Source organism: Gossypium hirsutum, chromosome A10 (assembly GCF_007990345.1).
Source record: "Gossypium hirsutum isolate 1008001.06 chromosome A10, Gossypium_hirsutum_v2.1, whole genome shotgun sequence".
Taxonomy (NCBI): Eukaryota; Viridiplantae; Streptophyta; class Magnoliopsida; order Malvales; family Malvaceae; genus Gossypium; species Gossypium hirsutum.
The window spans coordinates 24,702,769-24,729,158 of NC_053433.1; the positions used below are offsets into that span (position 1 = coordinate 24,702,769).

Here is a 26,390-nt window from a genome sequence, read left to right on the forward strand (position 1 = left end):
TCCATCGTAATTCTGTCACATTTCCGTTCAGGAATAATAATCGAATAAAGTAACCTAGACGGAACCTAATGCTCAGCTTTAACTTGCTGACAAATTAAACATTTCGAAACAAATTCAGAGATATCACGCTTCATACTAGGTCACCAGTAAAACTATTTCAAATCATTGTACATTTTCGTACTTCTTGGATGTACAAATAATCGATTGCTATGAGCTTCATTTAAAATCATCCGAATTAATTTTGAATTTCTCGGAACACAAATTCGACCTCTGAGTCTCAAACTATCATTAGCATCAATCTAAAATTATGAATCAGTATTCAAATCACATTGAGCCCATTTTCTAACAATTCATTATCAACTTTCTAAGCTTCATATATCTGCTGTATAAATAACGGTCTCATTTTCAATTTAGCTACAATTGAACTGTCATTAGATAGAGCTAATTGAGTATTCATCGCACGTAAAGCATACAAAGATTTATGACTCAAAGCATCAGTAACCATATTGGCTTTTTCAGGAGGTAGTCAATCACTAGCTTTAATCCTTTAACAACTCTAACCACCTTCGCTGTCGTAGATTCAGATCTTTCTAAGTCATCAAATATTTTAAGCTTTTGTGATCGGAATAAACGTGACGTTTCTTACCAAACAGATAGTGGTGCCAAATCTTCAACGCAAACACAATAGCTGCCAATTCTAGTTCGTATGTCGGATAGTTCTTTTTGTGCAGCTTTAACTGTCTCGAGGCATAAGCCCTGCATCAAAACATAGCCTAAACCATTCAAAGATGCATCACTATAGATCATGAATTCTTTACCCGATTCTGGCTGAACTAACACCAGAGCTTCAGTCAACAAAGCTTTCAATTGATCAAAACTATTTTGAAACTTTTCTGACCAGTCGAAGTTAACAACTTTCTAAAGCAGTTTCATCATTGGAGTTGCAATCATAAAGAAACCTTTTACAAACCGTCTGTAATAACTAGCAAGTCCCAAAAAGCTTCAGACTTCAGAAACATTTCTTGGAGGATATTTATTCTTTATAGTCAATCTTTCTAAAGCAGTTTCATCCAATTTAGTATTGCCGAAATCTTGCTCAGATCAACTCGAATGCCTGATACTGATACAACATGTCCCAAGACACCAACTTCACGCAACTAGAATTCACATTTACTGAACTTTGCATACAATTGTTTATCACGCAAAGTTTGTAGCACTACTCTTAGATGTTCAGTATACTCAGATTCATCACGTGAATAGATCAAAATGTCATCTATAAACACAACTACAAATCGATCCAAATATTGTTTGAAGATTCGATTCATTAGATCCATAAAAACAGCAGGTGCATTTGTTAGTCCAAAAGGTTTGACTAAAAACTCATAATGTTCGTACCTCATTCGAAAAGCAGTTTTTGGCACATCGGAGTCTTTCACTCGCAGCTGATAGTAACCTGATCTCAAATCAATCTTTGAAAACATTGTAGCTCCTTTCAACTGATCGAACAAATCATCTATACGTGGCAGAGGATATTTATTCTTTATAGTCACTTTATTGAGTTCTTGATAATCGATACACATTCTCATAGTTCCGTCTTTCTTTTTCACAAACAAAACTGGTGCACCCTAGGGAGAAAAACTTGGTCTTACGAAACCTCTATCTGTCAATTCTTGCAACTGAGCTTTCAATTCTTTTAATTCAGTCGGTGCTATTTTGTACAGAGCTATTGATATCGGAGTTGTCCCTGGCACTAACTCAATACCAAACTCTTCCTCTCGGATCAGCGGTAAACCCAGTACCTCTTCGGGAAACACGTCTGAATATCATATACAACTGGAACTGATTCGATCTTCTTTTCAGCCACTTTAGTATCAAGCACATAAGCAAAATAAGCTTCGCAACCTTTTCTCACATATTTCTGAGCTAACATCAAAGAAATCACTGCTGGAAAACCATTCAAATCACTAGGCTCAATCCAATCATCTCATTATTCTGACATCTCAAATCTATCGTCTTTCGTTTGTAGTTCACTATCACATTATGTAGTGTTAACCAATCCATACCCAAAATTATATCAAATTTGTCAAATGGTAACAACATCAAGTCAGCCGAAAAACATAAATCTCTAATCATTAACGGATAATTCTTACACATCTTATCAACCAAAACACACCGGCCTAAGGGGTTTGATACTCTAATCACAAACTCAATAGACTCTATAGGTAAAGTCTTACTAGATACTAAAGTTTTACATACATAAGAATGAGTCGATCCAGAATCAATCAATGTAATAACATTAGTATCATAGAGAGTGAAAGTACTGATAATAACATTTGGGGATGAAGCCTCTTCGCGAGCGCAAATAGCATAAGCTCTGGCAGGTGCACGAGCCTCAGATTTAATAGTAGTGTCTTTGGTTCCCCTCTGGCTACCACTCACATTACCCGTGTTTCTAGGTGGTTTACCTCGAGCTGCCATGTTACTCGGTCTCGTATTCTACACTGTGTTTTGTTCAACTAGCTCAGGGCATTCGCGAATGAAATGATCCATCAATCCATATTTAAAACAAGCTCGATCATTCAATCTACAGTTGTCGAGATGTCATTTACCATAATTTTTACACTCAGGTTAGTTCGATCGAATGTTACCAACACTAGCTACCGAGGTAGCTCTCGAGCTCACAGGTGGTCTATCTCGATCCCGTCTAGAATAACCTGCAGTAGCCTTTGAACGGCTAAAGTCATCTCAGAATTTTTTTGGTTGCCAACTGAAATAACTTACTCGATGATCTCTTTCTTGAATCTCTAACTTCAAAGTTAGCCTCTCTTTTCTCTTTCCCGATCTCTTTAGCTTTGCATGCTCTCTCAACTAGTATCACAAACTCTTTTATTTCAAGAATTTCGACTAACAACTTAATATCTTCATTCAAGCTGTTTTTGAATCTTTTACACATTATTGCTTCTGTTGATACATATTCTCGGGCATATCTGCTGAGTCTAACAAATTCCCGTTCATATTCTGTAACTGTCATGCGACCCTATTTCAACCCGAAGAATTCTTTGCGTTTCTGATCAATGAATTGCTGAATGATGTATTTCTTACTAAATTCAATCTGAAAGAACTCTCAGGTAACCCATTCTTTTGGAACTACCAAAACCAGTGTATTCCACTAGTGATATGCAAAATCTCGAAGCAAAGATACAGCATATTTAATGCACTCGTCAAGGATACAAGATAACTCATCAAACACACGGATAGTATTACCAAGCCAGGATTCAGCTTGCTCAGCATCGTCATCAACAGCGGCTCAGAATTCTTCAGCCCCGTGTTTTCTAATTTTATCATCTGGGGCTTATTTAATCTTATCGGATTAATAACTTAAGGTACTTCAGGTATCTGAGGAGGATTAGGAGGGGGTGGGGGTTGTTGAATAGCTAGATTTGTATGAATATATTGTGTGAATCATTCGTTCATCATCTGGAAGAAGGCTTGCTTAGCCTGTCCCTCTTGGCTACTCGTAATCGGCCTAGAATCAGCCGGCGCTACCTCTTGAGCAAGAGCGGGCGCATTACTTTCTACGTCATCAGATACGGCTCGATTGGAATCCATTTACTATAAGATAAACACATTATAACTATCAAGAATCATCACACTATCATAGTTTATATATATGGCATATATAGCTAGACTCTCACACGCTATGTTAGTCCTAAAACGATTAAATTGTAGCTTTAATACTAACTAAATGTAACACCCCTAACCCGTATCCGTCACCGGAATTGAAATTCAATTCCCTTATAAGGCATTACCAGAAAACACACCTCATTCATATACACTTAAGCATTCATAATCAAAATTCAATCAAGCATTCACAATGTCCCTTATAAGGCTCTATGAGACCTTAAAACATGCTTAGAAGAGGTTCGGGATTAAACTGATATTATTCACAAGCTTTAGGAAAAATATAAAATTTTCAAAGATATAAGGGTCGCACGCCAATGTGAATAGCCCGTGTGCCTTACACGGCTACCAGACACACTCGTGTCACAGGATATGTGAAAATAGGGCATACATACTGTCTTACACTACATGGCCAAGGACACGCTCGTGTGCCATACCCGTGAGAAAATTAGAGAGGTTACTGACTTGGGTCACACGGCCGACCACTCGCCCATTTGCCAGCCTGTGTGCCACACACGACCGATAGACACGCCTGTGTGTCTAGGTTGTGTCAAAACTGTAGGGTACACTGACTTTAAATCATAGGGTATCTCAGAGGACACACGACCGTGTAACATAATTGTGCGTCGTACATGGCTGAGACACATGCCCATGTCTCTACCCGTGTAGACAAAAATAGGCCATTTATAAGGTCAACATGCCACCCAAAAAGGGTCATCTCTACAAGCATCAACCAAAGCATAATTCATGACCAAATAGCACCCAAAACCATACCCAAACATGCATAATTCAAACCACAATATCACCAATCAATTTCATACTCGAATTCATAACAAAGTATACCGATTTCATAAACTAAAATCATGCCAATCCATTTGTCTCAAACACCTTATAATTAAACTCAAACTCATATCAAAACCTTACCATTTTAACTACCAAATCATACCAAATCATACCAAGATTACCATATATATATCAATTATAACATTTTTCCATCATATAGATTATACTAAAACTAATTCCGTAGTTTCAATCATATTCATGCCATACCACATGGCAACAAATACACTTAACACATACTTAACATCATTAGCCTATACATGCCATACATTAATATTTATAACTTCAAAAGTACAAAAATATCATTTGATAGTGTGACGACGATTCTTGACGATCCCTGTGGTCACGGTAGCTTCGATAATCTATAAAACAATGAAAAACACACACAAAGTAAGTTTTCAAAAGCTCAGTAAGCCATATACAAATAAACCTAATGCATAAAATAAATATAAGACAATTAATCCATGGAATACATAGCAAATCACATACACAAATTTCATAATTCACATCTAACTCACTTGTTCTTAATGCACTTGTATTTAACAACCATTCATTCTTATAAAATTCACTAGTCATTATTTATACACATACTCACCTTTCATTCTTGAATAACATATGCATCTCATACTATCTGAATCGGATACCCATTTACATTTTCATTCCATTCTCGATATTGCTCGTTGGACCGTTCAGAATTGATAAGGATACTTTGATAGCTCGTAAACTCGTATAATACCAACATTCCAGACATGGTCTTACATGTTATCAAATATCGATGTCACTGTCTCAGACAGGGTCTTACACGAAATCATATATGATGCCAATGTCCCAGACTTGGTCTTACACAAAATCACATACCGGAATCCTATGTCATGACATCTGTATCCTAACTATTCCTATGGTTCGTACGGGGCTTTCGGACGTCATAATTCAATCGATGTTTTCTCAATTTCATATATTCATTTTATAACCATTCATTACATTTCAATATCATAAAAGCATGAATAAATCAATTCAAATATATTTATGCATATGAACTTACCTCGCACAGATTCGGATAGAAATAAACAACTATTTAACGATTTTCGATTTCCCCTGATCTAATCCCGTTTTCTTTGGTTCTTGATCTAATCACATTTAAATTTGAATTATTCAATCTCACATTCATTCAAATTAATCCATAAACACATAAATGGGAAAATTACACTTTTGCCCCTAACATTTTACATTTTTCACAATTTAGTCCTCAATTCACAAAACACAAAATATTCAAAATTTCACCACACTCATGCTTGATCAAATTTCACTAAGGTCCCTAGTAGTCCATTTCTTTCATTTATTTCACATTTTGACCCCTAAATTTACAAAATTTAAAATTTAATCCTAAATAGGCATTTTTACTAAAAATCACTTAATTAAACATGAAAATCTATTAACACATATTTATTTTTCATCACTAAACACAAAAATCATCAAGCTCTCAAAAATGGAAAAAAAATCATGATCAAATTCAAAAATTCAAGCATGGGCTAACTAGTATTCAAAGCAATGATCTCAAAAACGTAAAAATTATAAAAAACGAGTAAAAACGAACCTTGAATCAAGCTTAAACCATGGCCGAATGTTTGAAAGCTTAAAACCCCTTTTTCTTTCTTAGGTTTTGGTTGAAAATGATGAAATGAAACCAATTTTAATTTTGTTTTACTTAAAAATAATCTTATTTACTAATTTCCATTTTTAACCTTTAATGAAACCATATAAAATCACCTAATAGATGTCCATTTATGTCCATTCCCACTATCAATAGTCTAATAACATCATAAGGACCTTTGATTTAATAAACCATAGCAAATAGACACTCTTAACTTATAGCATGCAACTTTTATATTATACGCGATTTAGTCCTTTTCTCAAATTAAGCTATTAAACGATAAAATTTTCACACGAAATTTTCAAACACATCTCATACATGTTGTAAATGCATAAAATAATATTAAAATATTTTTTTGACTCGATTTTTGGTCCCAAAAAAACTGTTCCGACTAAGGTCTAAATCAGGCTATTACAATTCCACTTACAACTCAACATGTGGAATAATCGGTATGTTTTGTTACCTACTTGCGAACCTATTATCGTTATGGTGTTAGCATGCGATCTAGAGTACATGTCATGCTGTAAGACCCATGTCAAGCCATATTTTTACGGGGAAGAGGGGAAGAGTCAACATCCTCATAAGTGTAGGCCACGACGACCCCCTTAAAATCTAAGGGCTGGCGAGGCAGGCCAATCATGTAACACCTCAAAAATTTTTATTTCTGCTTTCGTGAAAGTGTGACACAAATATGTATCTACTTCAGTGGTCATGTGTTCTCGGTGTGTGTGGCAGGTCCCAAGTTCAAGCCCTAGCTTTAGCAAATTTTGTTTCTTTTTGAATTAAGCCCTATTTCTGTTCAGTGGGCTTATATTTAAGTGCCTGCAATCTCATATCAGAATGAGCCTGCTGGTTTGAGTGGTAGGGGTGTGTTGTGCTGGAGGTCTCGTGTTCGAGTCTCTATGCTAGCGTGGGTATTATTTTTGCTTGGTTGTCAGATAGAATTGGGTTGAATTAGAATTCTGAGAAATGGGTTAGTGGGAGAGTGAATTTAGGGATGTGCTATCACATATTTTATTTTTATTTTTTTTCAAATTTATTTTTCTTGTTCCCCTCCTTATTCTGTGCTTCAAAAATCCATTCTTTCTTTACAATCTGTGTCTTCTTTTGCTTTTTCAATTCGTGCTTCACTCCACGGGGTTCGTTAATCGTCTTGGTAAGTGGGATTTTCTTATCCTATAACTTGAAGTTTCTTTTCCAAATGTTGATTTGGGTTATATCATTGTTTTGAGCAGCAGCGAGTCGAGGAGATTGTGATTCTATTCCTATAGAATCGTATGTTATCGTTTGGTGTTTTGGAGTAAGCGATAAGTGCTTGACTTGAGTTGTGGTTAATTTCAGGTTTTTGGTTTAATCGGGGGTAAAGACTGAAATTGAGCGTTGTTATGTCGGTTTTTACGTTCTGAAGGCATCAGGAGCGTTTTTGCATCGAAACAATACCAGGTGTGTAATCGAAACGTAGAAATCAAATTTTCGACAAAAATTGAAAAAGGCCACTGTCAATGCCACACGGGCATGTGGTCACCCATGTAGTAAGCCGTATGCGACAACAGGTCGTGTGATCGGTGAAGGCTACGCTGTGTGCAGGACACGGTCATGTGATGGCCGGGGTGTGGCTATGTAGGCTACACGTGCTAAGTCAAATTGGACGTGTGGGCCTACATGAGCATGTGATATCTAGACCAGGCCATGTGATCCACACGAGTAAGGCGAACCTAGGTGTATACTAAAATTTTTCGTAGGGTCGTACAGGTCGTCCTAATCGACTGTGGGCCTACCGTAGGGTCGGTAAACACTATCTAGCCCTAAAACCAAGCGATGTGTTAGACTGTGATATGATTATAGCATGCCTATAATTATATATTTTTTATTTGACTATTTGAACATGTTAAGCATGATTTGTCTGATAATTCTATATGTGTGATCTGATATTGAGATTGGGGTGGGATGATATATATATATATGATGGAGGAAGTGTTCTGAAACGCAGATTATGCCTAATATCTGGCAGCTCAACTGCATTATATCTGATATGTGCCGCATCGATACAACATGGTATGTAGGGCTGGGTGGGTGTTTTAAACCCCACATGGTGTGTAGGGATGGTTAGAGATGGTGTGTAGAGGCTGGAGGTAGGATTCTGTTATTTGATTACATGTCAGTAACTGTATCTGTATCTGGAATGGGCTCTGGCCTGATTCTGTATTTGTATCTGATATGGGCTCAATGCCGATTGTGAATCTGTTTGATTTGTGATATTCTGTTTGTATACAAACTCTGCTGGGTTACACACTGAGTTTATGTAAACTCACCCACTTTTCTGTTTGTCTGTGCAAGCAACCCACAGTTTTAGAAAGGTCGGTGCAGCGAAGGACTCGACAGTGACCACCTATATTACCATTTTGTTTTGTTTGGGTTATTAAGTTTAGGTTTTGAAGTTGTATTCCCGGGACTTTTCTGAACTCTTTTAAACTATTGGGTTTTGGTTTTGGTTTTATTTTGAATTTGACCTGCTTATTGTTATGACTTAAAACATGACTTTCTAAAAATGCAAACTGTTTTCCTTAAACACGATGGTTTTTCTAAAAGCTTCCGCTAAAATAATAAGTTTTAAAGCAAGTCGACTAAATGAGCATATGTTTTGATGTAAAGGAAAGAAACTAAAATTTTTATTGGGTTAGTACCGTTTTTAGAATCCCTTCCATGTGACATCGTCAGATTTAGCCATAACGTCTAGACCGGGTTTGGGGTATTACACATCATCAACACCCATGCAAGAACTGACACCGATGGCCTCAGCACTAATGCCCACACCACCCCAAGTTCAGTGTTTACTGTCTTATTCTAGTGCATATTCCAACCCTATTATCTTCACACAATCACCATATGTTGCACCGCGTTTTTTTATTCCTAGTCCTATGTCAGGTTAGACTGTTGGTCATCCATCCCTGATGTTTTACATGATGGGGCCATCTTATTTCCCGATGATACCAATGCCGACGATGATGTAAAGGTTATCTACTTATCAAGCATCGACGGAGTATCCACTCATTATCCCATTGGTGTATGAGACTCAACATAGTTATGCTCATTTGCCATTTGTGATGCAAACACCTCTGGGATCTTTATTCTACCGAGGTGGGTCATCTTCCCAACCACCTATTTATAGACTGAAGGATGCACAATGGCAACCGAGAATAGAAAGATCACAATCGGCTGAAGACAAAGAAGAGTAGAATCCAATACCACAACCCTGCCCAGAAGTTGAACCAAGAAGGAATGCAGCGCGTAACTGTCGACCACCCTAATGTGGCACCGATTTTGACCGGCATATACGCTGATTAATATTATATTGCCTCGATGGTATTTTTTATAGCTTTACAAAAATAACATTGTTTCATTTAAGAAAAAGAAAATGGTAGTTGATATTTGTTATACTTTACAAAATTAGCATTGTAATTTGTTATAACTTCACAACATGAAAATGAGATATTTGTTATTATTTCACAGAATTGCGCATTTACATATTATAATGGAATTAATATTTTTTTTCTAGTTTGCTTCCTTTTAATGTGGACATAATGCCATTGTATAACCCGAGTTCCTACACTACTCTCATAACCTCGGTTGGTTTGACCTCTCATTAATATCCATGTTGTAGTGTATCTGAGTCGACGTCCATCGACATTTTGGTTTGCGATGCAATCTTCAATCGGGTAACAACTTAAATGGAGCAAACGATACAGGCAACCACATACGTTCATCTAAGGCTGGTAGGAATACGTGTCCCCCCATGTTGTACAAGTTTTCTAATTTGTACACTTCGTCGACAAAGCTCATGGGATCCAAACATTGATTGATACAAGATGCAATTGAATGAGCACATGGAAAACAAAATGTAACATCCTGATTTTCGGGTTTTTCGTGATTCTTGATATTTTAAGTAAGTTTTTAAAATTTGGTATGTGATTATGGAATTCATAATTTGAGTATGTAAATGGGCTTATGGAAGGCCCATGTGTTGGCCAAAACCCGGTAGAATTTTCAAAATTTGGACTTAAGAGTTAGGGGTTCTGACTAGGTGACCTTATGTAAAGTTGTGGGAGAAATGTATCACAAAAAGAGCTGTAGTAAAGTGGCAAGGGTGACACCACTAAGCTCCTAAAAAGGTGGCGTGTGGAGCATAGGGGAAGACATGGGATCGATTCCCTATGTTGGCAAATAAGGTTATTTATTTTTATGAGCAGGAAGGGTAAGTGATGGAACCCAGGTGGATTCTGTTAGAGGAGTTTGAATTAGTCAAGTGCATGGATTAAGGAGTGATAAGGGGAGAAATTTTAGGGATGATGGAGAGATAAGGGGGAGCATATCTAGGAGAGATTTTAGGAGATTTGAAATGGGGGAAGTGATGGCCGGCCAAGGGGGAAGGTTAGTGTAAATTCGGCTATTGGGTTTTAGGGTGACATTTTTCTCTTTTGTTTTCCTTCTTTCTTCCCACTTGTGCCGATTTTTCTTAAGCAATTCCTCTCTTTTCTCTTCTATTATTTCGTCCATAAACTCTTTACCCCATTCTTCCTCTCTTTCATTTATAGTAAAAGCCGAACTCATCTTTCTTTTCATTGCTAACCGAATAGCAACAAGCCAAATCCCGAAAGAGGCAAGGGAAGTCGATTTCTTCATAAAGGTATACACTTGTTTTTTTAGCTGATTCAGGTTATGTCAGAAGCCTTTCAACTCTTTTTTCAACACCCTTTTTGGTCCATAACCACTTCTTCTTCAGTGATCTAAAAGCTGAAAGCAAAGCATCCTTGGGTGACTTGGTGGCCGATTCTTAAGATCCTTGTGGTGCGATTTTTGCTAGTGTTTTGAAGCTGGGACTACGTTGAATCGGAGTTGACACGGGATCGGAACCGTTTGGGTAGGTGAACCTTGGTAAGTGCTCGTAGCTTTAATCAATTCGGTATTATGGAGGTTAAGAAAAGCCGAAACCCCTCTAGTTTAGGGAGGTGGCCGAATATGGGTATAGGCTTTATAGGGTTCTTCTTTTAATATTTTTATGGTTTCTATAGTGGAGGAGCAGCAAGGCATAGTGTCGATTTGGATTAGCTTGGATCACCGGAGTGGCTAGATCTCTTTATAAATCTCGGCAAAGGTAAGATGCCTAAGGCCATTATGGATGGTGGCCGAATGTGTAAGTGTTAATATTAGATGGTTCTTGATTTGGTTCAATTATTGTGAGCTGATTTATTAACGGTTGATTATAGGAGAAATCGTGTAGGAGATCTCGTCGAGGAATATCGCAAAACAGGTGTGTAACGAACCCTTTTTCATAGCTTAAAGCGATAAATGCCGAAATGCAAAAATGCTGAAATTCTAGCATTTCGAGGACGTGTGAGCAAGCGAACGCTCATTAGTTAGGTAGATTCGTTGAGATGATAATCGAAAACATTGGAAATGGTAAGAGCGTAATTTTTGGCTTTCACGGTAAGTTGGGCCTCGAGGGGCTGAAGTAGGGCCAAATGGGCTTTCGGGCCCATTTGGGTAAAATTGGTGGAAAATGAAAACCTGTTAAATTGCGCATCGAGATTGATAAAACCGTTATGGAATATAGGCTAAATGGGCCTAGATGACAAAATCGACTATGTAGGGCCCATTAAGGGTTTTATGCCCAAAAACTCGATTTCGCTAAAAATGGGCCAGAATCACTGTTTGCACCCATGAATTGTTAGTAACCGTTAATGAACATGGAAACTCTAATTTTTGGTAAAATTACAGAATTACGCTTATAATATGAAAATAACCGTTTTGCCCCTAGGTAAAAATGACCATTATACCCCTAGGGTTTATATATGAATTTAATACATGGGATTTTGATAAACATGGTATGTATGATATGCACATGACATGTATGATATGCACATGATATGTATGATATGCACATGATGTATTCATAAATGCATTGGGTTTGGGTTTTTATATGGATGAAGGAAGTGCAAAAGGGTTTATGCCCCAGTTATTAAAAAAGGGCTTATGCCCCAGTTATTAAAAGAGGGCTTATGCTCCAGTTACTAAAAGGGCTTATGCCCCAGTTATTAAAAGGGCTTATGCCCCAGTTATTAAAAGGGCTTTGCCCCAGTTATTAAAGAGGCTAGGCCTCCAGATATATGATAAAGCAGCTATGCTGCCAGTGGTGTGTTGGTTGGGTGAGTTGAGTTATTCCCCACATGGTGTGTTGGTTGGTACGGGTGGAGAGTAGCGGATGGTGGGTCGAGTAGTCTTCCAAAATGGGCTTGCATTCATTTGTTTTTCATTGACGATACATGTGATATTGAAATAGGCCTATGGGCCATACCGTTTACAGTAAAAGGCTTCGACCCAGTGTTATAAAGTATAAAATATGAAAAGGCTACGGCCCAGTATATACATATTGAGATTGGACTTGGGCTAAGGCCCAGCAGGCTGATATTGTTTTGGGCTCTAAAATGGGCTTGTTGCACACTGAGTTTCCAAACTCACCCCCCTTTCCTTAACCTTGCAGGTGAGCCTTGATGTGGGGACTTGGAGCCGGAGGGGATTCAGAATGGCCACGGTGATCACCTTTGGGCTTTAAAATAAGCATTGGTTTTCTTTAAATTTCCTTTAATTATTATTTATTCTTGGGTTGTAATAAGGCCATTTTAACTTTGCTTTTATTTCTTTTCGGGATTATTTTATTTTTAATAACTTTAAAACTGGTTGATAATTATACAAATGGGCTAGACTTAGAACGTGTTTTCCAAACGAAACTTGATTTCAAAATATCACAAAACCACGATTATTCAATTTATCAAAGACGTCCACTTAAACAAATTTAAACTCGATTTAACAAAGTGTGGCAATGGTCGTGGGCATGTCTAGGATTGGATCCAATCGAAGAGCTTGGTACTTAAGCAGCCTTCATGGCTCACCTCCTCTGTCTCGGATACCTACCTGGTGCCCAGCTTCCATTCATTTTGTTAACTCAACAAAATATGTGGTTTTTAAAACACTAAAACGGAACATGGGTTTTCAACTCTAATGTGGTACGTCAGATTCAGCCATAACGTCTGGGCCGGGTTTGGGGTGTTACACAAAATGTGTCAAATTTCCCACAATCACAAGTTCTATTTCTCAGGTGTACACGGTACACTTCCCCGACAATACCTTGATCCGGTCTGTCGAAATCCATTACCCAAAATAATAAGTCGTCGCGTGAGTAACAAATTGAATGCATGCAGATGGCTAGTATCTTAGCCTTATTGATTTGTTCCAGTATATCTGGGCACTATACATGGCCTCCCTACAGTTACCCAAGATAACTCGCAGCTCACTTTGGGAACAATTCCACCAAACGGAAGTATGTCTCTTTCACAATCGAGGTTATCGGTAAATGACGTGTTCCCTTTAAATGGAATTGATGCATTCCGACAAGTTTGAGGTCATATGGCCATATCATAGACCTCTGTTGATAAACTGTAATTTATACATATTTCTATCCCATTCTTAGCACATTTTATGGATGATTTTTCCTTAAAATTGGCGAATTCAATGCTCCTAATGCCTTAATTTCATATTTTATACTTAGGTGAGCATAAGAGAGTGAAAAGAATGAGAAACGGGCCAAAAAAGGAGAAAATGGGCCAACTTATGAAATCAACACGGCCTGGACCTCCTCACACGGGTAGACCACACGGCCGTGTCAATTTGGCAGAATCGAAGCACGACTCACACAGGTGGACCACACGCCTGTGCCTATTTAACAGGCTTGACCACGACCTGAAGTAATCGTACACGGGCGTGCCCCTATCGAGTCCAAATTGAGTCCAATTTGGAAAAGGCCAATTTTGAGGGTTCTTAGGCATTCTAAAGCCTATAAATATACCCTAGAGGAGGAGGAAAAGGGGCCATAGGGAAAGAAACAGGGAACTACTCAAGGAAAGCCTATTGATCCATCTCAGAAGCCTGATTCATCATCAAGACTGAAGATCTCCCCTCAATTTCCCTTCAGGAGTTTTGGGTTTTTCTTTATATTTTGTATTCATTATTCTTCTGAGATGTTTACCTTTTTAATTATGAACTAAAACCCCTAAATACCTAAGGGGATGAAACCTAAGATGGATCTTGTTATTATTATCTGAATTGTATGATAAATATTTGACTTGTTCTTAATTATGTGTTCTTAATTTTTGTTTTGATATTCCAGGATATCGATTCAAGTTAAGCTCTTATTCAGAGGAGGAATAGACCCTGTCTAAGAGTAAATTTGTCATAATTAAGCGGAGTTGGTTGCACGCCTAGAGATAGGGTGACAAGATTTTGTCGGATTAGAGTGAAACCTAATAAGAGGATCCATAGATCGAGTTAATGCAACCCTAGGACGTTAATTAGAAAGAGATTTCAATTATTCAAATTAGGGTTAGACGTTGTTAGTCTCGAGAGAGATAATAATATAACTTAGGGATCTCTACGGAACAAGTTGAATGAATAAATCGTCCGATTCAGAGTCAAATAACAAGTGAAGTCTAGGTGGATTTTTCCTTAGGTATTGTCTTAATCAATCGAGTTTTCCAAAAAGTATTTTTCCCAAATTTTTTTCTGTGATTTCTTAGTTTAGTTAATTAGTTAGACAAACGAAACCCTTTTATTTTTTTAGGCTAGATAATAAAAAGAAAGTTAATACTAGTACTTTTAGTTCCTTTGGGTTTGATAATCCGGTCTTGCTAAAGCTATACTACTATTCGATAGGTACACTTACCTTCATCGTGATAATAGTTAGTTTCAAGAACGATTCATTATAAATATTTAAAACCTGTCACGAATATCACGTATCACATGTCGTAGGATTGTGTCCACTGATCGAAGGGTATGTTAGAGAGGTACCATACCCCTGCCTCTTTAGTTGATCGTAAGATTTTCAACATCTCACGGAAACAACTCTTCATGATCTCATACCCTATCAATAAAAGTGGATAGTGACGATTACATACCAAAGAATATAAAAACAAATGGAATATTACAAACCAAATAATATTGGTGGCGATTACATACCCATGTTGGTCACTTGTGATCACTCAGCGGTAAAGAGATATTTTTGGTAGTAGTTGGATGCAATGTACCTTAGACAATACCAATGGTGTGTGCGGTCTCAAAGGCTTCCCTGTCGTTCAATTGTGGATAGTATTTTAGTTCCCCGATCTGAGATGATGCATATATCAAGTTGGGGGTAGACATTCCTCCTCAAACTAGATAGAAAGAAATATCAGACGTTTGTTGACTTCATCAGTGTTATTGCAAATGCAATTAGAGTGATCCTCCGATTATCATCCTATGTCACAGCCAAGAACAGTTGATGGGTATATCTACCATACATAAAGGTACTGTCTATTTGTACTAATGTCTTGCAATACTGGAATGCTTTTGAGCATTGCTTGAAGTCCAAAACAGATGGTGGAACACTTGGCATTCACGGAGCAAGCAATCGTTATGGTACATGGGCCCTATTTTAAGATCTGTTACACAACACCCAACACTAGTACTATACCTCGTTGTATGACACGTCCCACTTACTGTGCATCTTCTCCATGCATCCATTAGTAGTATTATGACCGTGATATTGTACTAATGGAAACACGTACATGCAGACTAGTAAACTTCTTTATTGTCCACAACCCCGTCTTCTTCTTGAAAGAAGCCATAATTTTCTAGATGCATTTATCATCTCGCATTACACACTTGGCCTCAAACTTCTTAGATTTAGATTGAACCACGTAGAAGTTAACCCTGTTCTTGATGTTGTATCACTTCATTACAGCGAGAAAACCATCTTTCGTGGAAAACTCCTTACCCACTTCTAATTCACTTGAATCCAATGAATAACTTGCATGGCCCAGCCTCTTGTGTGGTAGTTCTACAAATTCTAACCCATCCTCTGCCAATAGATCAAAATTATGCATGTGAGCTGGAGGCTACTACGGTATGAATCGTGGATCTTCTTCTTCATCTTCACCCCCTTCACCATCTTCTGGTTCAATTGTAACAAGCTCTGGTTCAGAAAATAATGCAACTTCTGAACTATTGGCATGGGCTCCCGGACTGAATCCACATAGGATTCATTTCCATCTTCATTTTTAGACCCACCAACATTTGCCATGTCGGGGGTCCCCTCACCGGTGGACGTCGTAGGGAGTACATCAACCCTTCTCGTGGACTTGTTGAAACATCGAAAATCACATGTCGATTGCCAACCACTAGAAGTTGATGCCATTCCCTAATAAGTATTCCAAGCGTTAAATATTGACCCACTGAGGTTCATGTCTCATCCACTAACTAAGTGTCATGTAGGTGTCATGTATTCTGTTCTACCACCAAAACCCGATTGTTTGGTGTTCTACCTCCCACGATTGAAATCTAAGGCCAAGATAGATAAGTGTCTTCCTATTGATAATTTTGGGGTATCATAATGGGAACTTTCTAACAAAGTGGTTGGACTATCGGCATTTTGAACCGTTCTCGACTCTCGAATAGAAAGAGATATTGATGACCGAATGCCTTCATCTGGAATTGAAAATTCTACATATAATTTGAGAAACAGTGATTCACTATCAATATGTGTTTGCACCCTTACCTCCAAGCCCTAAGCACCTTTGATATCGAATGTATCATATCTCATGGGATTGACCAAAGCAAAAAATCAATACTTAATAAATGATACTCTCATTCTTGTAAATTCGGCAATTTTTTGCCTAATTTTTTCCAAAGTTCTAAAATCTCTATGTTCTAGTTAAAAGGCAATCGTGTTGTGTTCTTCGATAAAAAAACCATGTTGTTCTCTATGTCATGGACCTTGCCGTTGAAATAAATAATAGCACTAATTTGTCCACTCATTTTTAACCAAATTATCTGTCGAGAGAAGTTCGAAACAAGAACATTATGCAAAAAAAATATAATGCTTCAAACAAATATTAATAAGAAAAATCAATGCTTATGCTTATTTTTTTTATACAAATAGAATTGTTGCTCCAACTTATGCCTTCCCTACGAACTTCTATTCTTCAGAACTTTTTCAAATTTTATTTCCACAGTTTTATGTCACCAGAGGCTGAAATATGGGTCATATATAGCCCAATAGATAAAATCCTATATGTTTCTGAATGCCCCGGATAGTAAGGGTTGAAATTTGTAGAGAAAAAACGCTCCAAGCGTTTTCAATACTTTTGCTAACAGTGTATCCTGCTTGGAGCGATTTTTCAAAAAAGTTTAAAATATCCCGGGAATCTTGGGATATTTTTTCAGAACCCATCTCTCCAAAGTAATTTTTTTAGAACCCATTTCAATTTTTAATAAACAATAATATTTGATTGGTGTAAATATGAATATTTTAAATTCTGAATTTAATTACTAAAATTATTACCTTAAAATTTTAATCAATTAATATCCTAAATCCTAAAAAACCTAAAAAGCTAAAACCTTAATAATAACACCCTAAAAGCCCTAAAACCTTAAAAAAAACAGGCTGACTTGGACGCGTTTTTCCTTAGCGCGCTGAACTAGAAATGCTTTATTGTTCAGGGGGGAAATGCGCTGATCTGGAAGAGTTTTTCTTGGATTCCCCTTAAAACAACACTAGCTGGACGCATTTTAGAAAAATCAGCCCATTTTCGTCATTTTTAAAGAAAGTGGCCCATTTCTATTATTTTGAAAAAAATGGGCTTTTTCGGTATTTTGGTCAATAAAGGTACTTACAACGGGATGTATGACTACGGGGTGGAGCCCTCCAATGGGTATGAGTGCTAAGATTAATTTTGACGCAGCTTTCGACCTCCGACAATACATATTTGGTTTGGGGATGGTAATTAGAGATGCAAATGGAGGGGTTTTGGCTTTGAAATTGGTATTGAATAGGGATGTATCGTCAACGTTTGCGGCTAAGGCTCTTGCATGTTCTTAGGCGGTGTAAATGGGGGTGGACATGAGATTGTTGTCAGTGGTGATCGAGGGCGGTGCATTATCAATTATTAAGAAGTGCCAGTCAATCGAAGTTGATAAATCAGAGATAGGGGCTTATATTAGAAATATCCAACAAAATAAAATGAAGTTTCAGAATATGTGCTTCAAATATACCCCAAGGATGGTGAACTTGGTGGCTCATAAGATAGCTACAAATAGTTTGAAGAAAGGGGAGTAAGTTTACCTAGAGGGGGGAGTGTTTGACTATTAGGGGTGTTCAATCGGTGACCCGAACTACCATTAACCGAATTAACCAATCCTTTTAAACAATTAACTGTTAATGGAACCAAAATTTTTTCAAATAAAATTAACCGAACTGAACTTTTTCGTTTAATCCGGTCTGTTAACCGAAATAATCAAAATTTATATATATTTTTATTTTTGGTTAAAACAATTATAAAACGTATTAAAAATTAACCGACTTAACCGACCGATTAATTTATATTTCTAAAAAATTAACCAAATTGACCGAATACTTATATATTATAATATTATTTATTAAATTCGGTTAATTCAGATTAACCGATTTCTAACTGAATTAACCGTTAACCGAACTTCCAAAAAATTATTAACCGACTTCTGACAGAATTAATTCGATTAACCGACCGATTAACCAAATTTAGTCGGCTAACCGAATTAATTCAATTTTACCTAAAATTTATACACCCCTACCGAGTACCGACTATGCCATGGGCTCATTGGAGGTTGACCGGCAGAGGGTTAGAGAGCCGAATTAAGAAAATGCTCTTCAACGATTCTCGAATTAGGGAAGAAGACGGCGAGATTGGAGAGAATCGGGATGGGAAAGACAGATTTCTCTTAGGAACTGCAACTGGCCGTATGACAGAAATGAAGGATCAAGAATCGACAGTGTGGGCAGTTCAGATTAGACTGGATTAGATATTTCTTTTCTATTTTATTTTTCTGGTTTTTTTATTTATTTTATGTTGATAACGGATTGGAGCCAACGGTACAAGCTTGGACCGTGTTTTTGGTTTTCATAAGTTTTGATAAAAGTCCATTTCGATTTCTCACAAAATAAAAAAAATAAAAAAATTTCACATTTACTTTTACATTTTGGTTTGCTTTTAATCCTTTGAGATGATACATAAAATTATGAATTAAAAAAATTGAAATTATAATAAAATTCAATTTAATGAAAATCGATTAAATAAGTGGGAATTAGTTCAGTTAGATTATGGTTAAAATTTGCCTATAATCTCTGTAATTTTAAATTAAAAATTTAACCCTTATACTTGTATTTTAATGAATTTAGTCTCTTTATATTTTACATTTGAAAGTTTAGGTCCAAATAACATTGTTAATATTTTTATATTAAATTTGTTGTAAAAAAACTATTCATTTAGAATTTAAGAAAAAATAAAATAAGAGCATCAACAAATTTGAGCTGAAATTTAAAATCACAACCGTGGTATAAAATCATGAATCAATAAAAGCCAAGTTTCTTTTCAGTCTTTTTGTTTAGTCGACAAAGCTTGGATGGAGCCCCAATTTGATATTCAAACCCTAATTTGGGCTTTGAGAATTCTGTTCCTCATGAAATAGCCCAAGGATCTGGGAGTCAACTTGCGGGTTATTTAATAGATTTTTAACAAGACATAAATTATTAACAAATTCGATATTTCATCCTTGGTCAAATTTGCAAAATAAAAAATTGAGAATGACATAATATCAATTTTAGCTTTTATTTTTTATATATATTTTAAATTTAATTATTATTATTTTTTGAGCTCAATTTGATCTTCAATCTTTTTAAAAAAAAATCAAATTTAATCATCATTCTTTTAAAAGAGCTGAAATAAAATTTTTTTAATAAGAATACTAAAGAAAATGTTATTTTTTTAAACACTACTGTCAGCATGACAATTCAAGTCTACTCCATACTAATTATTTTGAATTTTTATGCACTTTTTATATTTTTCAAATTTTGATTTTTATATTTTTTGAATTATTTATTGATGTAACATATAAGACAAATGATGTTATGTTAGTATGATGTACAGACTTCCATACAATTTGCCATGTCGACAATGTTAAAAATTAATATTTTAGTAATCATTTTTGTTTAAAAAAGTATTTTGACCTTTTTTTTTGAAAAAATAAAAAGCAAATTTAGTTTAAAAAAATAAGAACTAAATTAATAGAAAATATAAGCGTTGAAAACTAAATTTATCATAATTTCTTTAATAAATTTAATAAAAAATGTGGTGTGACTTTCATTCGTATCATCCTTTAATCACTAAGTTAAAAGTTGAATTCATACTCACCAAAATAAAACATATTTGGTGACTAACTTTTTACTTTATTAAGGCTTTAGATGAGTAATACATTTATCTATAGTTAGTATAAAAATAACGATAATAGTGAAATTAAATACTATAATAATATTATAACTTGAGACAAAAAATAAACTAAACGTACTGTACCGCATCTAAAAACCATCAATAACTAAAAGATTAGTGACTACTCACTTCTACAGATAAGGAATACCGCAATTTCTATTCTCTTTGTAGCTCCCTCTATATTTATAAATTCTTATTCTAATCAGTTAGGTATAATATCTAAATTTGAAAATTACTTCCAATTACAGAAAACTTATAATATCTTCTTTTAACTAATCTAAAATTCAATATTCTATTTATACAATTAGTTCCATGTTCGGATAATCTAAACACCCCATATCTATAAATAAAATAAAAGCATAATGAACTCTCTAACTTTGCAAAAAAAAAAAATATTTTAGTTATTTATTTATTTTTTAGTTTAAGGAGAAATTTTCTCAAAAAATTAATTATTAAATTTTAATAAAAATAAAAAAAATTAAAAATTAGAAAAAAATTATAAAAGTTGCAAAAAAATTGTAAAATTTTATAAAAATATTAAAAAAATTAGAAAATATAGAAAAAATTTATAAAATTTTACAAATTCGTAAAAAAATTATAAAAAATGTAAAGAAATATAAAATTGGTAAAAGAATTATAAAAATTATCGTACTAAAAAAATATTTTATAGTTTTTCTATAACTTTTATTTATTTTTATTTTTATCATTTTTCACCACATGACACGCTATTTTGCAACATGTGATGGCTTTAACTAAAAAAAATCGGGGATAGTTAACTTTAATGGTTAATGGTTAAAGGGCCTTTTTGGTCATTTTATATTTTTTCTTATTTTTTAATAAATTTTATAATTTTTATTAAAATTTAATAGTTTTTATAATTTTATTTATTTTTATTTTTTATAATTTTTTTGCCACACCTCACATTAGGATTGTGTTAGAAGGTGGCTTTAATTGAAAAATAATTAAGGGATGATGAACTTTAACAATCAACTATTAAAGTTAATAGTCAAATGGTTTTTTTAATGCATTTTGAAAGTCCAAGTACCCAATTGAGTGCAAAAAAAAAAAAGGGGCTTAATGGGTTTTTTTTTTTGAAAATTTTGAGGGCGTTTTTTATGCATTTTGAAAGTTCAAGTACCTAATTGAGTGAAAAAAAGCATTAGCTTAATTATTTTTTCTAAAAAAAGATTGAAGGCTTTTTACACCTTTAAGCCTTTAATTTTTTGTCTCTTTTAACCCCCTTAAACTTGTATTTTTGTCAAATCACTACAAAATAAATGAAAAAATTATCCTTTGTTAAGGTTGTTGACATAGTATATACATGGATGACATGTCAATATTTAGTTAATTTTTTTTAAATTTAAAAAATAAATTTAAATTTTTTTGAATTTTTAAAATTTTAAAAATTAATTAAATCATAATGTTTCATTCACGTGGTAATTCACATGTATGTTACATCAACAAAGTTAAAAAAAGGTTAATTTTTTCATTCATTTTGGGTTGATTTAACAAAAAAAAGTTTAAGGGTTAAAAAAGAAGAAAAATTCAATGAATGGATAAAATAACTTCTTTCTGTAAAATTGGAGGACTAAATAAAACATTATGCTTAAAATAAAATAAATGTACTACTCGGATTAAAGAATATTACAAAATGTTCAATCATAATTAGACTTGCTCATGAGCTGGACCACCTACCTAGGCCCGAAGACTCACCCAAAAAATGAGAGGGTTTGGATACAAATACAAGGCCCAAAAATGGACATAGATAAAATTTAATGGCCATTTTCTATATAAATTGAGCCTTGGGCAAGATTTTTTTGGCCTAAGCTTGTCTCAGCCCGAATATGTTAGAAAAATAATTATATTAATTATATATTTTAAATAATAATTATATATAATTATATTTATATTAAATTAGTAACACAATAATAATTAAACCAATTACTCAAAACCTAAAAGAAAAGTTTATTCAACTAAATAACCTAACCAAAATATAAAATTTTATAGATTATATTTAACACAACAAACATTTATTATATTTATTTGTGCTTTTTAATATGATAAAAATTTATTATGTTTATGGTAGTGTTTTTTAATATAAATATTTTTAATATATTTTTAATATGTTAAAAAACTTATATTTTAATCTTTTTAGTACATTTAGTATATTATATTTTTTTAAAAATATTTTTAAATAAAAACTAATTAAAAAATTAAATATAGTCGGACCAAATCGGTCTTAGGTTTACATTTTTTGAATTGGGTTAAACTTGGGCAAAAAGTAAATTCATATTTCAGATCAAAATTTAAAAAGTTAATCTAAATAGACTGGACAAGACTCAAACCCAACTCGGCCCATAAATAGTTATAGTCATAATTAGTCTTGTTCATAAATAGTTATAGCCCGAATATTGCCTTAAAATTGGGAGGGTTTGGGCAAAAATATATATTGAGAAATGGGCTTGGACAAAAAATTAAGCCTGTTTAGAAATGGGTTGGGCTCGAGTTTAAACATTCAAGGCCTGAGTTTATAATACTTTATATTATGTTATTTTTATATGTTATATAATTTAGAAACGTTAAAAAATAAACCTATACTAAATATATAATGTTATAGATGACTACATAAAAAAGTTTAATAAAAAATGTATAAAATTATTAAATAGTAAAATAATAGAATATAGATATATTAAAAAATGTATAAAATTATTAGTATAAAATTTTAGACCCATATTTCGAACTAACAAATATAAAATATGATCCAACCGGCAGATAACAACCTAACAACCTAATGCAACCAAACCCTTCTTTCTTGGTCTAACCTGGATCCATATACATATTCCAAATTCAAGAGTCAAGACTCAATTTAATTGAAATAATAAGAGTATAGGAAATGCATGCAATAAAATGAGTTAAACATGGGAGAGTTGAAATAAATTGAAAAGAAATTAATTGAGCAAGAATAAAATGAAAAATAGGATGGGAAGAAAGTAGAATTCCAAGGCAGCTTTTTATAGCAAACACAAGCCTGTAGTGAACGTGTGGAATGATAGTGATGAAATCTAAAATAACCAAAACCCAAAGATATAAAAGTAGAGTCTCCACCGTTGTTGAAACAGAAAAATCTGAAAATGTTTTCTCAAAATGGGGAAATGGAAAAAATAGATTTCCCAAACATATCTCCAAAAATCTAGGCTGCTGTCGTCCTTCCTCGATCTTAAATTATTTTTTCCTTTTTCCTTTCCTATAATTTGCTCATCTTCTTCCATCCAACCCTTTAACCATCAAAATAAATATTTCTACAAACCCTTTTTTTTATATCTATTCCCCTATTTTTGTGGTTTAGATTTTAATCTAAAATGCCTGCTCTATTTTTCATCCTTTAACCTTCGACTTTTTACTCCCCCTCCCCCAAAGAACCCAAAAAGCCAGGCACAGGATGGCCTTGTGGAGAACTTTACCGATCCCTATTGCTTCGCCGCATGGCCTTATCCTCTCCTTCCTCATCCTCCTCCACTCCGCCGTCACTACCACCGTCGCCATCCGTGTCAGAACCATCATTCACGACCCTTCTCCGGTTAAACTTCCCGTGTTCAGGGAAGCCCCGGCTTTCCGCAATGGCGATTCATGTGGATCGAACAAGGACGACAGGATTCACATTGCAATGACCCTCGACGAAAACTACCTCCGTGGAACAATGGCGGCTGTTTTATCCATGTTGCAACACTCGACTTGCCCCGAAAACCTGTCCTTCCATTTCCTTTGTGCTCATTCCGATGTGGAGCTGGTTTCCAGCATCGAATCCACTTTCCCTTACCTGAATTTCAAGATCTATCGTTTCGATTCCAACCGAGTTCGTGGGAAGATATCCAAGTCGATCCGACAAGCTTTGGACCAGCCTTTGAACTACGCAAGGATTTATCTCGCTGATATATTACCGGCCGATGTGAAAAGGGTTCTTTATTTAGACTCAGACCTGGTTGTGGTGGATGATATCGGAAAGCTTTGGGATGTAGACATGGAAGACAAGGTGTTAGCAGCCCCCGAATATTGCCATGCAAACTTTACAGTCTATTTCAACGATGCTTTCTGGTCCGACCCGGTGCTGTCGAATACATTTCAAGGAAGGAACCCATGTTATTTTAACACTGGAGTAATGGTCGTGGATGTTGATAAATGGAGAAAAGGAGGGTATACGAAGAAAGTTGAGCAATGGATGGCATTCCAAAAGAAGAAAAGGATATATCATTTGGGTTCTTTGCCACCATTTTTGCTGGTTTTGGCTGGGAACATTAAGCCAGTGGATCACAGGTGGAACCAGCATGGACTGGGTGGCGATAACTTCGAAGGCAAATGCAGGAATCTTCACCCTGGTCCCATTAGCCTTCTCCATTGGAGTGGGAAAGGGAAGCCATGGTTGAGGCTTGATTCCAGGAAACCTTGTGTGGTTGATCATTTGTGGGCTCCTTATGATCTTTATCGTTCATCAAGACATTTTTTAGAAGAATAAGATCATGGAATTTTATTAAAAACTATTTGGAGATTCATATAATTTGAGAGACGGGGAAAAATGAAAAGAAAAGATATATAGGAGAGAAGAAGAGCAAGCAGGTTTACACACCAATTTTATGAGATTTTTTTAAAGAAACATATTCAGTTCAATTGATTATAATTTTCCCATTATTTTTCAAGATAGTTTACATAGACTTACACTTAGTTATATGTGATAGGCGATTATTTAATTATAAACTCAATTTACACTTTATCAATGGATAAATTCTAATTTTCAAACTGAAGTTGCACACACTTAATTTTCCAAGTATGATAATTCTTTTTTTATTGAAACAAGTTAGGTGTGTTTATATCATGGGTTGCGGATTAAAATCTGTATTGAATGTGTAAAGAGTGTCTTACAGAGGTCAATTGATGAAATAAAATTTATTCGGCTCACATGAATTGGCCTGATTCGTAGAACAAGTGGAGAAACCCATCTACTTGAAACCTTGGTGACCCAATGAAACACTTAAGGAAAATTAGGGCTACCTTGGTAAATATAAAAAAATAATCTTAAAAATAATCTTAATAGATAAGGAGCTGAAAGCTGGTGCATTGGGTGTACGACTTCTGCAGTATGTAGCGTCATTCACATCAGTGGAATTCATATATAGCTTGAGATATGGGTAGATGATATCCTCTTATTGGCATTACATGGTTGATGAAAATTAAATGTGGTCACGAGTCGTTCGCCTTTGTGATAGATGACTTGATCATTATTTGATAGTGATTGACTTTTTATGAAGGAAGATGCAATGGTTACTATGAGATAAAATAGAACCATATTGGGAGAACGAATATTATGCCAAAGAGATTAAGGATATTCTATGAGGGTAACACACTTATGACAATGTCATTGGACGAGCATTGTGTTGGATATGGTGTATTGAGTGTAGTATATTTGTTTGTAAACTTGTAATTTTTTCAAACAGATTGATTAATAAAATAAATTCATTTATTACATTAATATAATTTGTATAATTTTCCTCAAATGGTTTTTGCACGCAAATCAAAATGGAAGTAAATGTTGCTCATTGGTTGCCTAATATTTAAACTAATACTAAGTGATATCACGTGGTTGGATCATGGTGTGGAAATACAACTTGTATTAATAGATGAACCTAAACATGTTCTTAGTCTGATTGGAAATGAGCAAACCGATTAAAAGGCTAATATGTCGTTTATCAAGTCCAATTGGAGAGATCCTTTTTCTTAGGCATCGGAGCGGATGACTCTCAGAAGATAGAGACGTAGATGTGACTAACTAGACTGACAAT

General features: G+C 34.9%; 1 protein-coding gene across 1 annotated transcript; it reads left to right on the forward strand.

Annotated features, from left to right (window-relative positions):
- The first annotated feature begins 23,838 nt into the window (after positions 1–23,838).
- On the forward strand, positions 23,839–25,228 carry LOC107896037 (probable galacturonosyltransferase-like 4). The gene has a single exon (XM_016821192.2). It carries the CDS (start codon positions 23,999–24,001, stop codon positions 25,067–25,069), a length of 1,071 nt encoding a protein of 356 aa, XP_016676681.1. The 5' UTR covers positions 23,839–23,998; the 3' UTR covers positions 25,070–25,228.
- Positions 25,229–26,390: the final 1,162 nt, after the last annotated feature.

Coding starts and splice junctions, on each gene's coding strand:
- LOC107896037 (XM_016821192.2), top strand. CDS start 23,999: ATGGCCTTGTGGAGAACTTTACCGATCCCTATTGCTTCGCCGCATGGC.